The sequence below is a fragment of the Oryx dammah genome, unplaced genomic scaffold (assembly GCF_014754425.2).
Source record: "Oryx dammah isolate SB20612 unplaced genomic scaffold, SCBI_Odam_1.1 HiC_scaffold_29, whole genome shotgun sequence".
Classification (NCBI taxonomy): Eukaryota; Metazoa; Chordata; class Mammalia; order Artiodactyla; family Bovidae; genus Oryx; species Oryx dammah.
The window spans coordinates 52,949,130-52,963,771 of NW_024070213.1; the positions used below are offsets into that span (position 1 = coordinate 52,949,130).

Below are 14,642 nucleotides of genomic sequence, written 5' to 3' on the forward strand. Positions count from 1 at the left end.
GGAGAATTCCATGGACAGAAGAGCTTGGCGGGCTACAGTCCATGGAGTCGCAAAGAGTCAGACACGACTTGAAGCAACTTAGTATGCACAAAAGGAATTAGACAGGACTACTATGATGTGACTGGCACAGCTGGAATTGAACAATGGAAGGGCCCTGACTTTTTTAATGAGCACCCTAGTTTCTAGGATACTCTAACTGCTTCTGCTTTTGAGGTTTAAGGAGCAGAAAAGGAGCAATGGGGAAATTAGTGGAAATAATTTTTATTTGGAATCCAAGCACATGTAATGTGTATAAAACAATCTATTCAGGCATACCTCATTTTATTGCACTTTGCTTTATTGTACTTCAAATTTATTGCTTTTTTAAAAAAAACCAATTGAAGGTTTGTGGCACCCCTGCATCGAGCAAGTCATTTTTCCAATAGCATTTGCTCACTTCACGCTTCTGTGTCCCATTTTGGCAATATTTCAAACTTCTTCATTATTGTTATGTTTGGTATGGGGATCTGTGATCGGTAATCTTTGATGTTAGTATTACAGAAAGATTATGACTCACGGAAGGTTCAGATAATGGTTAGCATTTTTTAGCAATAAAGCATTTTTAACGAAGGTAAGTACATTGTTTTTTTAAATATAACACTCAGTTCAGTTCAGTCGTTCAGTTGTGTCCAACTGTTTGTGATCCCATGGGCTGCAGTACATCAGGTTTCCCTGTCCATCACCAACTCCCAGAGCTTACTCAAACTCTTGTCCATTGAGTTGGTGATGCCATCCAACCGTCCAACCAACCATCTATTGCATACTTAGTAGACTATAGTGTAAACATAACTTTCATATGCACTGGGAGAAAAAAATTTCTTGGGACTTGCTTTATAATGATATTTACTTTATTGTGGTGGTCTAAAATCAAATGCACAATATCTCTATGAGTATGCATAAATATGAAAAAATGAAAGAAAAAATGAGAAAACACACACATACCATGTATATATATATATATATATATATATATGGGTTTTTCCCATCCTTTTTATTAGGCAAGATGATGCTAAGACTGGAACTATAAGAATATGACTAAATGAAACTGATCTTTTTGAGGTAATGTCTCCTATTTGTTTGTATTGACTCATTAGGCCTAAAGGACATCAAAATTCTAGCCCAGTGGCCAGTCCAACATTTTGATGTCTTCCAGAAACACAAGGAGAGCAAGCATTTCTATTCATATACAGTGTGCTTCTATATTCCAGACTTAAGTAATTTTAGACTGTAGTCAGCTGTGTGTTCATTTGCAAAACATTTGGTGTCAAAGACTAGTTCTGATCATGATATATTCCTTATAAAAATTCATTTAGCTAAAATTCCTGGACCTCCTGGTCACTCTCTGGCTGACCACTTTGTTTGTTTCCTTCATGGCATTTGCGATGGCTTCTGTGATGAATTGTTTGTTTAATTTCTTCTTGTTTGCTCATGCCATTAAGTCTGTAAATTCTGAGTGCTCACATATTTTACTCAGTGTTTAGCACAATGTCTAAAACAGGAGGTGAATAGTCAATATTTTTTAATGAATATCTCCAGAATTAAACCATCTGTCTGATCAGCTTCCTCTGAGACATTGCAACTCTTGATCCAGCATGTGTGCAGATTTATAGTCATTTTATGGAATGAGATGTGTTGTAATGACAGCAAACATCAGCTCACCAACTTTCACAGTTCCACCTTGAGGCTTCCACTTGAAGATACACCAGGGACTATTCAGAGTACTTCATGGGTAGTATTATCTCCATTTTACAGATGAAGAAACTGATTTAAACCTACCCTGGCAAGGGTCCAGTCACTCAACACTCTGTGCTACAGATTATTGAAACGACAGCTGTCACTCAATAGAATATTTTTCAGCCATAAGAAGGAATAAAACACTGATTCATGCCACAACTTGGATAGACCTTGAAAACATTATGCTAAGTGAAAGAAACCAGACACAAAAGGTTCCATCTTATTGTGTGATTCCACTTATATTAAATATCCAGAATAGGGACATTCATAGAGACAAAGAGATTATTGGTTGCCAGGGTTAGGGGAGGGAGAAAGAGGGATAAACCTGTACAGGATACAAGGTTTCTTTTTGGGGAGTGTGTGTACTCAGTTGTGTCCAACTCTTTGTGACCCTAAGGACTGTAAGCCCACCAGCCTCCTCTGTCCATGGATTTTGGGGTGATGAATATATTTGGTTAGACAGTTGAGTGTACTAATAGCTACTAATCACTCACTTTTAAATGCTTAATTTTATGTTATTTGAATTTCATCTTTATCTAAAAAAAAAAAGACAAGGATTTAATGCTTGGAACTCACCAACTTTCACACTTCCGCCTTGAGGCTTTTCCACGAATAGGGTGGACAGCTGACTGTTGGCATTCTGCTTGTCCTGTTCCTCCCCAGCTGGTGATTCACCAATAGACCATTCTAATGAGCAGAAAGGAGGAAAAGGATCATTTCAGGGCTAGGTTCTTTTTAGGCAGACTTACCTGGGTTTGTTTTTCTTGTCAACACGGAAGCTTCTCTTTGTCTAATGAACCTAGATAAATATAACATCATTCTTTCCATCTACCTCCCCACAGCCATTAGTAGAGACTGAGCGATTCCCATTCTTAAAGGGTTGTCTCTTCCAGATGGAATCTAATTTCTAGGAATAGCAAAACTTCTCAGAAAGTTTGTTACTCTTTCCTGGCAGCCAAGTTTCCTTTGTTTCCTAATTCTGCCTATCCCCTAACTGATAAATACCTGTCAGAAGGCTATGAAAGCAGAGCCTTAGTGTTTTTCCAGGTGACAGGCTATAAAGCCTTGTCTATACAACAGCTGAGTTGGAAAAGACTAACGGGATGGATCAATTTGCAGGTCAAGTGGGAAAGGTCAGACTACCAAGCCTGGCCTCATATGTCTAGATTCTTCACTGTTGCATGATTAGATAATTCCATGATGGTTGTACAATGTGGCCTTAGTTTGACAATTAAGTAACAGATCGCGACCTGCAGGCACAGGTTTCAAGAACTCTAGGATCGTCCTGAAAGAGAGGGGGAAAAACTAGAAAAACAGAAAGAGAAATAATCTCTTTGAGGCTTTCCCATGAAGACAGACAACCTGGAAATGAAGCTTATTTTGCATTTTCTAGTTTGCACTCCAGGTGCTTAGGAGGTATCAATCAGCTGTCCAATGAGGAGAGCAGGAGAGAGAACTGTAGAAAGTTCTTCTGTCTCTGAGAGCTGAATGAAAGGAAGTTCAGTTTCAGCCACTAGTAACTGGAAAAAAAAGTGCATGGGTTGCCAACACTCAACCTGTTAATGTGTCTTGAAAAGGGGGAAATGTAGATTGAGTTATTTTAGTTCCCATGTGTCAATCATGCTTAGTATTCTTATCCACAGACCATCATTTTCGCAGCGAATTTAAGCAATGTTGTCACGTGATTGTACAATTTTAGAAAATACCCAAGTTGATGTTAAAGTTTTATGTTGTGTATATTTGTAATAGTGCAGAGTGGCCATTAATATTTGAAATGTGAGGACTTGGATTTTCTGTTTTGCTCATTTTTATCTCAGACAGGGTCTGCAAAAATGCCCCACCCACAAAGAGGTCCATAGCAGAATCAGTCTGCATTCAAACACACTTGTTGGATAAATGAAAGAATAAATAACCATCCGGAATTGTGGCTACAGCAGGTTACATTTGATAGTATTCTTTTTAAGTGTATGTAACTTTCTATAAAAATAGGAATTATTATCTAATGTCAATACATCCCAGGAATGGTGATTTTAAAAGTCTCTTCATCTTTATGTATTTGCCAAATGTTAAAAAGATAGTGATAATGAAACAAAGGAACCTGTGGTGTATGTGGCTAGATTTCTAAATTCGTGTGTGTGTGTGTGTGTGTGTGTGTGTATCATGCAAAATTAATTGTTTCTTAATGCATTAGTTTTCTAGTCAGAGGAATGTAATAAAAGATTGCTATAAAAGCTACAGACTGAATAAAACCAAGATTAGAATCAAATACAGCTTCAAGAAATGAGGTCATTAGTGATTACTATATTAGGATGAGGTCGAGACACCTTGCTTCCGGTGTGTGCTCACCTGAATCTTTTCTTTCCAGAGCTCGACTACCCAAACCTGAAAGGAAAGTGTGATTTGGATGACACAGGGGGAGGGGAGAGAATGGAATGCTGGCTTTAACCTTCTCAGATCCCCCAAGCCCTGTCTCCTTTGATGATGGGGAGAAAAGACACTACACGTTGGTCTGGATGGAAAACCAGTAGAGCTTCAACTTTGAAAACACCTATAAAAGGTATGTGTCCTATTTAAAAAACAAGAATAAAGTTTTACAGATCCACATATCTAAAGAACAGGGAAAAGAATATACAGCTGGAGATGAAACATTTTTTGCCCCTAAAATTTGTATCCAAGAGTTAATACTTTTATTTATTTCACAAAGAAAGCCTCTTTTTAAAAAGTTTCTGATGTTAAAAAAAAAAATTGCCATTAAAGCCAACATTTTCCCTCTTTGGCAAGAAGGGGGTAGGTACCCTGTTCTGAGTTTGGTCTCATCGAGCAACTCTGTCAACCCATCACTTTTACTGTCTGTCAATAATGCATTACAAAGTGGGGAAAGGAGTTGGAATCATCCTAACCTGGAGGCAGAGCAACAGGAGGAGAGGCGTCCTCTTCATCTGAAATAAGAAAGAGGAATCAAAAGTCAAGGAGAAAAGAACTTCATCCTGAGTATCCTGAGAAAAGAGAAATCTGCAAAAGAAGAAGAGAAACTACACAAAACTCTCAACCGATGAGTAAGCCTTTAGAGGACTTGGCACCTGAAAGATTAAACTGTAAGCAAAAGAGAAAAATAAACAAATGTTGTAAAAGAGTGAGATATTTGGATAATCCCAATGAAAGTAGCTTTAAAAATGGTATTCTATGCAAACTTTTTATGTACTTGTAAATTAGAAACAAAATTAATGCAAATAATCTAACTTCAATGAAATCAACAATGGAGGTGCGTTTTGAGCTCTTATTTTGTAGCAAAAGTCACTGACAGCATAACTCATATACCACATTCATTTGAACACAGACATAAAATCATATGTTTTTATATAGTTTGATAACTCAATGCCCTCAGAAAGCCTTGTAATTAATTCTCCTTCTATATTTAGGAAACAAAAGTCAACAATAACTAGTATGTATCAATTTGTTATACTTACTAAGTTCACCAGTAGTTATTTTATAAATTTTATCTATCTTTTCCCAAGATTGTATTGGTGTTGGACAATATAATCTGAAAAATATTTACCAATTTGTAAACTATTTATGAATACTTTATATATATTTATAAGATAAAATTGGGCAAAAACTTTGTTTTTTTCTGTTAACATCTTACAGAAAAACACGAATGAATTTTTTGGCCAATCAAATATTTACCCATTTCAAAATTTCAAAATATCCCTTGTAGTGTTTGTACAAAGACACTGAATATTCCCTTTTCTAAAATGTCTGAATTTAAAGTGTCTTACATTTTAGATGGTTAAATAGGTACTTGGTGTTTATCTAAACTTCTACTCCTTTCCTCCCAAAGCATAAAGACTAGTGTTAGTGTAAATAATAATAATCTTTTACTTAAAATACTAGAATAATTGTGGGCTTCAAAATACAAACTTAAATGACTATATAAAATAGAGTACAGAAAACAAACGCATGAGACTATTGATTTAAAAAGTGCTTTAAAAAGTCCTGACAAAAAGTAAATAGCACAGGTACAACATATTAGTATATTTACAACATATATTATTTACTAGTCTGAAATTTCTTAAACTGTCAACCAAAGATGTGTTTTATTACTTTTTTAACAAAATAACTAATGTAATGTATAGAAAACCTTAATGTCATATCTTCAGAACCCAAAAGGTGATTCACTGGGTATTGTGGGATTGAAGATTCTTCACAGGAAGATCTCTTTGGCCAAAGAAGCTTGGGAAATACTAGGCTAAATAAAGTTTCATGTTTGTGTTTGATAGTGTTGTTTCTATGCAGTTACTGAAATGTATCTCAGAGTCTTCAGTGCTCATGAGGATGGAGATCAGAAATGATACAGTATTAGCATTTCCCAAACTTAGTTCATGTTTCAATTTTTTCTCCTGGAATATCCATTTACTGTCCACAAACTTTTTGCATTTGGGGAAGTCTAGGTATTTCTGCAAGTTTGAGCAAGCTCCAGGTGTTAGTGATCGACTGGGAAGCCTGGCGTGCTACAGTCCATGGGGTCACAAAGAGGCAGACATGACTGAGCAACTGAACTGAACTGAGATATTTCTGAGCTCTTAGGATAATTCTGCATTTCAGAAAACTTATATAATTAAAATTTTACATAACGAAAACTAAAATGCCTTGCAATGTCTCTATATTATTTGCCATACATTTAACTCAGTATGCAGTATTTTATTTGTGTAACCTATTTGAAGGCCTGTACTTACTAAAATACATAAAGAATCTTGATTTAAAGTCCTGTAAAAATTCTTAAAAATGAAGTTTTAAAGCGCAACCAAATCCTAGAAAGCAGCTTCCTTTATTATATATTAACTAGGAAATAGAACTATTTTAAATCAAATGAACACTGCATTTTATACAGGCGTAGTTGTTGTTTGTATACTATGTGCACAGTGCCTGATGAACCCTAATGAACCCTTGAATTAATTGTTTAGAATGCAAGTGATTGGGAAAAGAATACACACTTTCATAAAACTAAAATGAAAAGAGAAGCCACATTTGAAGCAAAAATTTGGTGGGTGAGTAGTTTCAAAGCCCACTAACTTATAAGACTATTTGAGGAACATGCACAACTATTTTAGACTATTAAGATGATGCTGTGAAAGTGCTGCACTCGATATGCCAGCAAATTTGGAAAACTCAGCAGTGGCCACAGGACTGGAAAAGGTTAGTTTTCATTCCAATCCCAAAGAAAGGCAATGCCAAAGAATACTGAACTACTGCACAATTGCACCCATCTCACACGCTAGTAAAGTAATGCTCAAAATTCTCCAAGCCAGGCTTCAGCAGTACGTGAACTGTGAACACCCTGATGTTCAAGCTGGTTTTAGAAAAGGCAGAGGAACCAGAGATCAAATTGCCAACATCCGCTGGATCATCGAAAAAGCAAGAGAGTTCCAAAAAAACATCTATTTCTGCTTTATTGACTATGCCAAAGCCTTTGACTGTGTGGATCACAATAAACTGTGGAAAATTCTGAAAGAGATAGGAATACCAGACCTCTTGAGAAACCTATATGCAGGTCAGGAAGCAACAGTTAGAACTGGACATGGAACAACAGACTGGTTCCAAATAGGAAAAGGAGTACGTCAAGGCCGTATATTGTCACCCTGCTTATTTAACTTCTATGCAGAGTACATCATGAGAAATGCTGGACTGGAAGAGCACAAGCTGGAATCAAGATTGCTGGGAGAAATATCAATAACCTCAGATATGCAGATGACACCACCCTTATGGCAAAAAGTGAAGAGGAGCTAAAAAGCCTCTAGATGAAAGTGACAGAGGAGAGTGTAAAATTTGGCTTAAAGCTCAACATTCAGAAAACCAAGATCATGGCATCTGGTCCCATCACTTCATGGGAAATATATGTGGAAACAGTGTCAGACTTTATTTTGGGGGGCTCCCAAATCACTGCAGATGGTGATTGCAGCCATGAAATTAAAAGACGCTTTCTCCTTGGAAGAAAAGTTATGACCAACCTAGACAGCATATTGAAAAGCAGAGACATTACGGTGCCAACAAAGGTCCATCTAGCCAAGGCTATGGTTTTTCCAGTGTTCGTGTATGGATGTGATAGTTGGACTCTGAAGAAAGCTGAGCCCTGAAGAAATGATGCTTTTGAACTGTGGTGTTGGAGAAGACTCTTGAGAGTCCCTTGAATTGCAAGGAGATCCAACCCGTCCATTCTAAAGGAGATCAGCCCTGGGTGTTCTTTGGAAGGAATGATGCTGAAGGTGAAACTCCAGTACTTTGGCCACCTCATGCGAAAAGTTGACTCATTGGAAAAGACTCTGATGCTGGGAGGGATTGGGGGCAGGAGAAGAATTGGACGACCGAGAATGAGATGGCTGGATGGCATCACCGACTCGATGGCCATGAGTCTGAGTGAACTCCGGGAGTTGGTGATGGACAGGGAGGCCAGGTGTGCTGCGATTCATGGGTCGCAAAGAGTCGGACAGGACTGAGCGACTGAACTGAACTGAACTGAACTGAAGGCACCACATAGAAAGCATCACAGCATTTCATTGCTGTGGCCTGGATTTAACCTGTGGTCAGGAAACAGATCCTGCAAGCCATGTGGCACAGTCAAAATAAATAAAGCAGAACCCAAAGCTGCTGTCCTGTGACAACCTAGAGATGTAGGTTGGGGAGGGCGGTGAGAAGGAGGGCATATGGGTGTGTCTTTGGCTGATTTATGTTGAAGTATGGCAGAAACCATCACAGCATTGTAAAGCAATTATCCTCCAATTAAAAATGAGATGGAATGTTAAAATAAATAAATAAAACTAAAATGTTGACATTAAAAAAAAAAAGTAGTTTTGTTCCTGTCATCTTTTAGATTGGGAAATAGAATGAAGATGTTGGGATTCTGACCTGAACTCCTTAAAAAAAAATTGCCTGGTTGAATTTTTTCTTATGTACCATAGAAAAACAGGTTCTACTGCTTGGAGGAAAATTGAACATCCAACTCTTTTGGGCTCTGCCTAATCCAACATCACACATATGAAAGGTGTAGCATTATACAAAGATTATTTGCAAACAAAAAATGCAAAATATGTCATATTTTCTTATTTCTATTTAAAAGCAACTACAATGGTGATGCAAACTTAAACATCTGTATTTGGCTAAAGATATGGCCAATGTGACATCACAAACTGAAAGCAACAGAGCTATCTTCCTGAGCTACATAGAAGAGAAATTTACCAAAGTTGAATTTTATGTGTCTTTAAGTTATGGGAAAACAGCATTTGTAAAATCATAAAAATAATTCTTTCATCATTGAAGTTCCTGATGAAGAACACCTGGAAAATGGAGAAAGAACACATATTACAAGCCTGGAATTTTCAGGGGGTCTGTATGAAAAATCTGGAAAGTGAGAGAGAGAACCCCAGAAATGTAGAAGGTGTCCATTCCTATAATTCTTCAAGCTCTCTTGGGCATAAAATAACTCCTACCTATGTTTAACTTAAATTGCCTTTTTAAAATTAATCTTTAAAGTATACATACTTAGGACAATTGTTGAGATTTTAGAATATATACAGTTAAAATGTACTAAAACAAACCTAAATTAAATACAGGTATAATACTTTGTTTCATACAGATGAATTTATGAATTCCTCAAGCAGGATAGTCAGTTGTAGTCAATATTGGCATATGTTACCAAAATAACAACAGCAACAACAACAATCAATATGGAAGTCAATAACAAAAACAGCTAACCTTAATTCATCATGTTTTGAGACATTTGATTAATTTATGGTATTTTCTGAATGAGACACCTGTCTTCACACTTTGGTGGTTTTGAAATCAAGATTCACTGTACTATAATTGCATTTATTTAATGAGTTTCCCCAAAAATCTATTAAATCAATGTTTCATTTTATAATGGCTGTGTTTTAAGATGTTGAAGTATTTAAAACAAACAAACAAACAAACAAACAAACTAAGATGTTGAAGTATAGTCATATTAACTTTTAACAAAATTCATTATAAATAAATCATGTAGTTAGAATATACAGACCAAGACAATGTTATTGCAGATGTAAATGGACCTAAATGAAAAAAAAAAAAAACATTTCATTTAAGAAATCATATCATTTAGGAGAAATTTGCTGGAACTTCTGCTGATTCACTTCCTCATCCTATAACCACATTCATGCTAAAAGAAAGACTCTTCATCTCAAGTTACGAGACAGTAAATACACACAGGGTTCATTCGTGATAGTTCGTGGTAATGTTAATGAAAATGCCTGGGAAAAAAAGTTTTCATCTCTGTTGCAGCAATAACCAAGGGCAGTTTTTTCTCTGTAAGGAAAATAAAGAGTGGCATTAACGATCCCAGCTGGGCTTACTAAAAAATATACTGGCTATAAAATTATAAGTTTCAAAATTAAAAAATATATATCAGAACTTAGGCATTAGGATGAGTACTGATCTGCAAGCTGATCTCTGATTCTAATGCTACTGACAGAACCACTCATAGGACCAGATTTGAAATGCCCCACAGGGCTAATCATTTTGGCACAGAAGAGACTCAGTCTCATTAGACTAAGTTCACACATATGATGTTGATTGATCAAAAGAAAAAAAAGTATGACCCCACTTGCGAACCCACATTATTCTCCACCCATGGCCCTCCATCACGGTTGTCTACTTCCAAAGCTGAAATCTACCGTCCTCTACTAATGGTATTCTCCTCTCTGAAAAGTGAAAATGTGAGTTGCTTGGTTGTGTCTGACTCTTTGCGACCCAGGTTGCATGGACCCCATGCGATCCCATGTTGCCCACCAAGCTTCTCTGTCCATGGAATTCTCCAGGCAAGAATACTGGAGTGGGTAGCCATTCCCTTCTCCAAGGGATCTTCTTTGCCCAGAGATCAAACCTGGGTCTCCCACATTGCAGGGCAGATTCTTTACCATCTGAGCCATCAAGGAAGCCCATTCTTCCTTCTAAAGCTCCCGAAAATTGGCTCTAAGAGCGCAAGACCCAGTTCCCAGACCTGCTCCTGGCACATAGCCAATACTCAGTGGACACTTGAGATGAATAAATGAATATTGGAATAGAAGGCAGATCTCTGGCCCCACTGAGGATATAGATAACTATACTTAGCTTTCCATTGATTTGCTACCTGTGATTATTTCGGAAGAATTCTAATCCACAGCAGCATTATTTTTTCAAGGACATTATCTTCCAGTACAATCAATCTGAAAGGGATATCTAAATTCCAATGTTGCTGTTTGATTAAACCCCTTTCTTTATTGTCATCTTGATCATTTCAATTCCAAGACAGTGAGCACTATTAGGGAACAGGATACCTAGATAGGCAAGTCCAGGGACAAACAAGCAAATATAAACAAATAATAAACCACTTCCTGAGAAATCAGCTGTTTACCAGAGACTCTGTAGATGTGAAAAGTTGGCACATCTAGTCACAAACACTACTGGTAAGATCAATATCAGAACCAAACAACATTCTGCAACTACAAAAAAACAAAAATTCAGAACATGGCCAGGTTGTCACAGAATGATGCAGTCAATCTGGAAAAGATATTAAGATGGCTTTGCTATGGATGTTTTTCTCTTTTTAAAAATTAATTTAGATTAATATCAGAGAGAGCCATGATTAATGGCATGCCCTCTATGACTCTGTTTCTATAAGTGAAGGTCAGGTTAAGCCCAGAATGTATGTCATGTATGTGGTATAAAGGGAGATTGATGGCTATTTGTTCTCTCTTTGTCCTGATGGAACTACAATCAGTCTAATGAATGTTCTTAATAGCGAGCATCTTGGAGCTATTAACTGAATATACTTCAACTAATTAAATAGTACACTAAAGTGCAAGAAATGTTCTAATCCAGATGTGACCATTTCCAGTAATGTTAAATGGGCTGACCTTATATCATCCATGTGGTCTTAGGATGAGCATACATAATACACAGCACTGGCATCCCATTCTAAACCTTACTAACTAAAAGCATGCATGGGATGGATGTTCATCCTCCTGCCCAGCAAATGGAAATAAAAATCTATCTAGATTACCATTGTCTGTACGCTCAGCAGCTAAGTCAGCATGGAAATTCAATTGATCATTCATTCTACAGGTATTTATTAGGAGATCGCCATAAGCAGCTCTCTGCCAGATGCTGGAAGAAATGAGATTAGAGGTCCAAAGAGGTGTTAAGACTTGGTGCCTGACCATCACAAAGCTTACAGCCTGTTAGGAAAAGGAGTGAACAATTAATACAAGATTAAGTGGAGAAAAGGGTCATTTAATGACACATACAATCAGTCCAAGAAAAATCAGGAGAAAGAAGAGGAAGTGAAAGTTAGTATGGTCATGGGAAAAAGTAGAAGCTGCCTTGAATGGTTAAAAACAATTAGATGGACTGAGGGTTGGGGGAGGGAGAAGGACAGGGCTTCTAGTGTAAACTGGAAGGCGGGTCTGTTGCACCTGTCAGTCTTGCTCACGTTCATGCAAGAATTCTTTCTCAGCCAGGGCTATATATGTAGCAAAGATTATTGTGTCTACTTTTCACTTGAGTATTTTCTTTGAAATTTCTCTGTCCTTGATGAAAGAAAGTAATAGTTGAAGGGGACTGCATATTTAGAAATAACTCTCACCACCTACCTTCTTTATTTAGGGATGTCACTTTCTATCCTAAATCGATTTGCTTTCTAGGCATGTAGAGCAAACACATACATGGCAGTTTATGTTCCTGAGCATGTGACTGCATGTGGCCATGACCTTGTTTAACTTCTGCAAATGTCAGAAAAAAAATGTTACTAATTTCAAAATGCCCTTCTTGGTCATAATGACCTTGGTCTTTCATCATAGTATGTTCTGCATAAAGAGCTTTTTGGATTGGTAGACTGGTTAGTTGGTTGATTTTAACTTAAAGGTAAGCATTTTCTCATTTAAACACACAAATATAACATGTTTTTTCAGATTAAGGGTCAGGGACAGGCTTTGTTAAAACTTTGACAGTTTGCCTTCTGGGATTACATCATCTGCTCTGTTGGTTAAGCCTTATAGCTTGGTCCAAGAACCTTTCCAAATCTGGAAACAGAGGTGTACACCATCAGCCTTGTAAAGAATAATGTTACAATAACTTCAGCCAGGATGTCCAAACCTCCTTGAACCCATCTCATGGAAGGTGTTCAGGAGTTTGCACTCTCTGCATTCCATAAGCAAATAACCTTCAGACTGCTCCACGTGGCCGGGATTAGCATTCATGTTACTATGCATGGAAGCCACTGAAGGTCAAGGACAAAGTGAGTGTACTAACATTAGGTATTCATTTATGAGAGCTGTAAATTCAAGTGTGCTGAAGAAAAGTAGTCCAATGTACTGAAAGAAAGAAAAAAAAGTATTTTACTAATGTATAAAAGATAATAATATCATAGGAATTCGTTAATGAAATTTAACATAGTAAGAACAAACAGAAGGGGTTTCCAGAAAAAAAAGAGAAATAATGGATTATTCCAGAATTTAAACTATGTTTTTCATTGCACAAATACCAAATAAAAATTTTAAATGGTGATACGGATGTACAAAGCAAAATTGTCATCTACTTCAGTGGAAACTTTCTTCCATAGGAGACTAATGCCCCTTGACTTGAGACAAATGGTCAGGAATGACAACGACTTCCTCCATGAGGAAACAAAGGAATTAGTATTTCATGGATCCATGAAAAAGTATATGATAAAGATTATTCATTTTCTAAAACTAGGCTACCCCCATATAAAGTGAGACTAGAATAATAGTACAGAAGTGAATGCTTCCAATTCAACAAGGAGTAACATGATGCTTGCTTAAACTTATATTATCCCTCTATATAGCTCATTCTATAAATCTCCATGAATGCAAAGTGTTACAAAACGGGATGCTAGTTTTCAAAATTACTAGTGAAACCTGGAACAGTTTACACACTAACATGAAAACATTCAATTTAAAAAAATCTGGGTAATCAAGAAAGCTTTCCACATTGGTGTAATCCCAAGAAGACCAGACATCTCTTTTCCTTCACATGCACATGGGAACTTGGAAACTACTAATAAATATGCTGGCATCACAGCAAGTTCTTGTGATAGTATCATTGCTGCTTTTCTTTTGAAAATGTGATGAAAACTGATCAAAGCACCATTTGTCATTAATGTTGATTAGGTTGTGCAGATAAAATGCCAAGGAAGAACTCTAAACCACACTGATGAAACATACTGCAGAGAAATTCTTTGGGGCCTCCATGGTAATCATTGCTGAGCTCTTTCTGCTTCTAGCTTTGTTGAATTCAGCTTCACTCTCCCTCCCTCTAACTCACCTTTTCCTGGTGAAGTTCCGGCCTCCTTTTCTTTATTTGGTTCTGTGTGGAAAGTACAAGCAGACTTTAAAAAATACATTAAAGAGAGTATTTTATTGTGTGATAAGCAATGGGGTGGAGGTGGGGAAAGAAGAATTAAGGACCTCAGAATAGAGCATAAATGATGCTATGTACTCCTTTAATATGCTATACATGAATTGCAAATTGGGGAATTATAGAATCACATATAAACTTAATAAAAGTAGCTAATAAATCTGATCATCTTGGGGAAAAAGTGTTCACAAAATCATGCAAGACGGATTTTGCTAAAACAGCTTAGCTACGCTGGGACCATATTATAACATATTGGTTTGATAACAGTATAAAGTTTGATCACTTCATTTTAGACTCCAACAAGAGACAGAGTTTTAAAGAAAGTTTGAAGTCCAATAGTTTGGACCTCAGATAATATTAAAAAGTCAGGGATAAAATCTGCAGTTGTACAATGGTTTCAAAGAGAATATTTGGGTGCCCGTATTAATCTT

General features: G+C 36.8%; 1 protein-coding gene across 16 annotated transcripts in view; it reads right to left on the reverse strand.

The window, feature by feature from the left end:
• MYBPC1 (myosin binding protein C1) overlaps positions 1-14,642 on the reverse strand; it is a 96,168-nt gene that overhangs the window by 57,506 nt on the left and 24,020 nt on the right. For 11 of the 16 annotated variants that reach the window (XM_040234880.1, XM_040234886.1, XM_040234882.1 and 8 more), the window contains 4 exons: positions 14,119-14,160; positions 4,674-4,712; positions 4,120-4,155; positions 2,350-2,460 (listed from right to left, as the gene is read on the reverse strand). In XM_040234880.1, coding sequence (XP_040090814.1) covers positions 2,350-2,460; positions 4,120-4,155; positions 4,674-4,712; positions 14,119-14,160 — 228 coding nt within the window. The remainder of the gene's footprint in view (positions 1-2,349; positions 2,461-4,119; positions 4,156-4,673; positions 4,713-14,118; positions 14,161-14,642) is intronic. The other 5 variants (XM_040234887.1, XM_040234881.1, XM_040234879.1 and 2 more) reach the window with 2 other exon arrangements.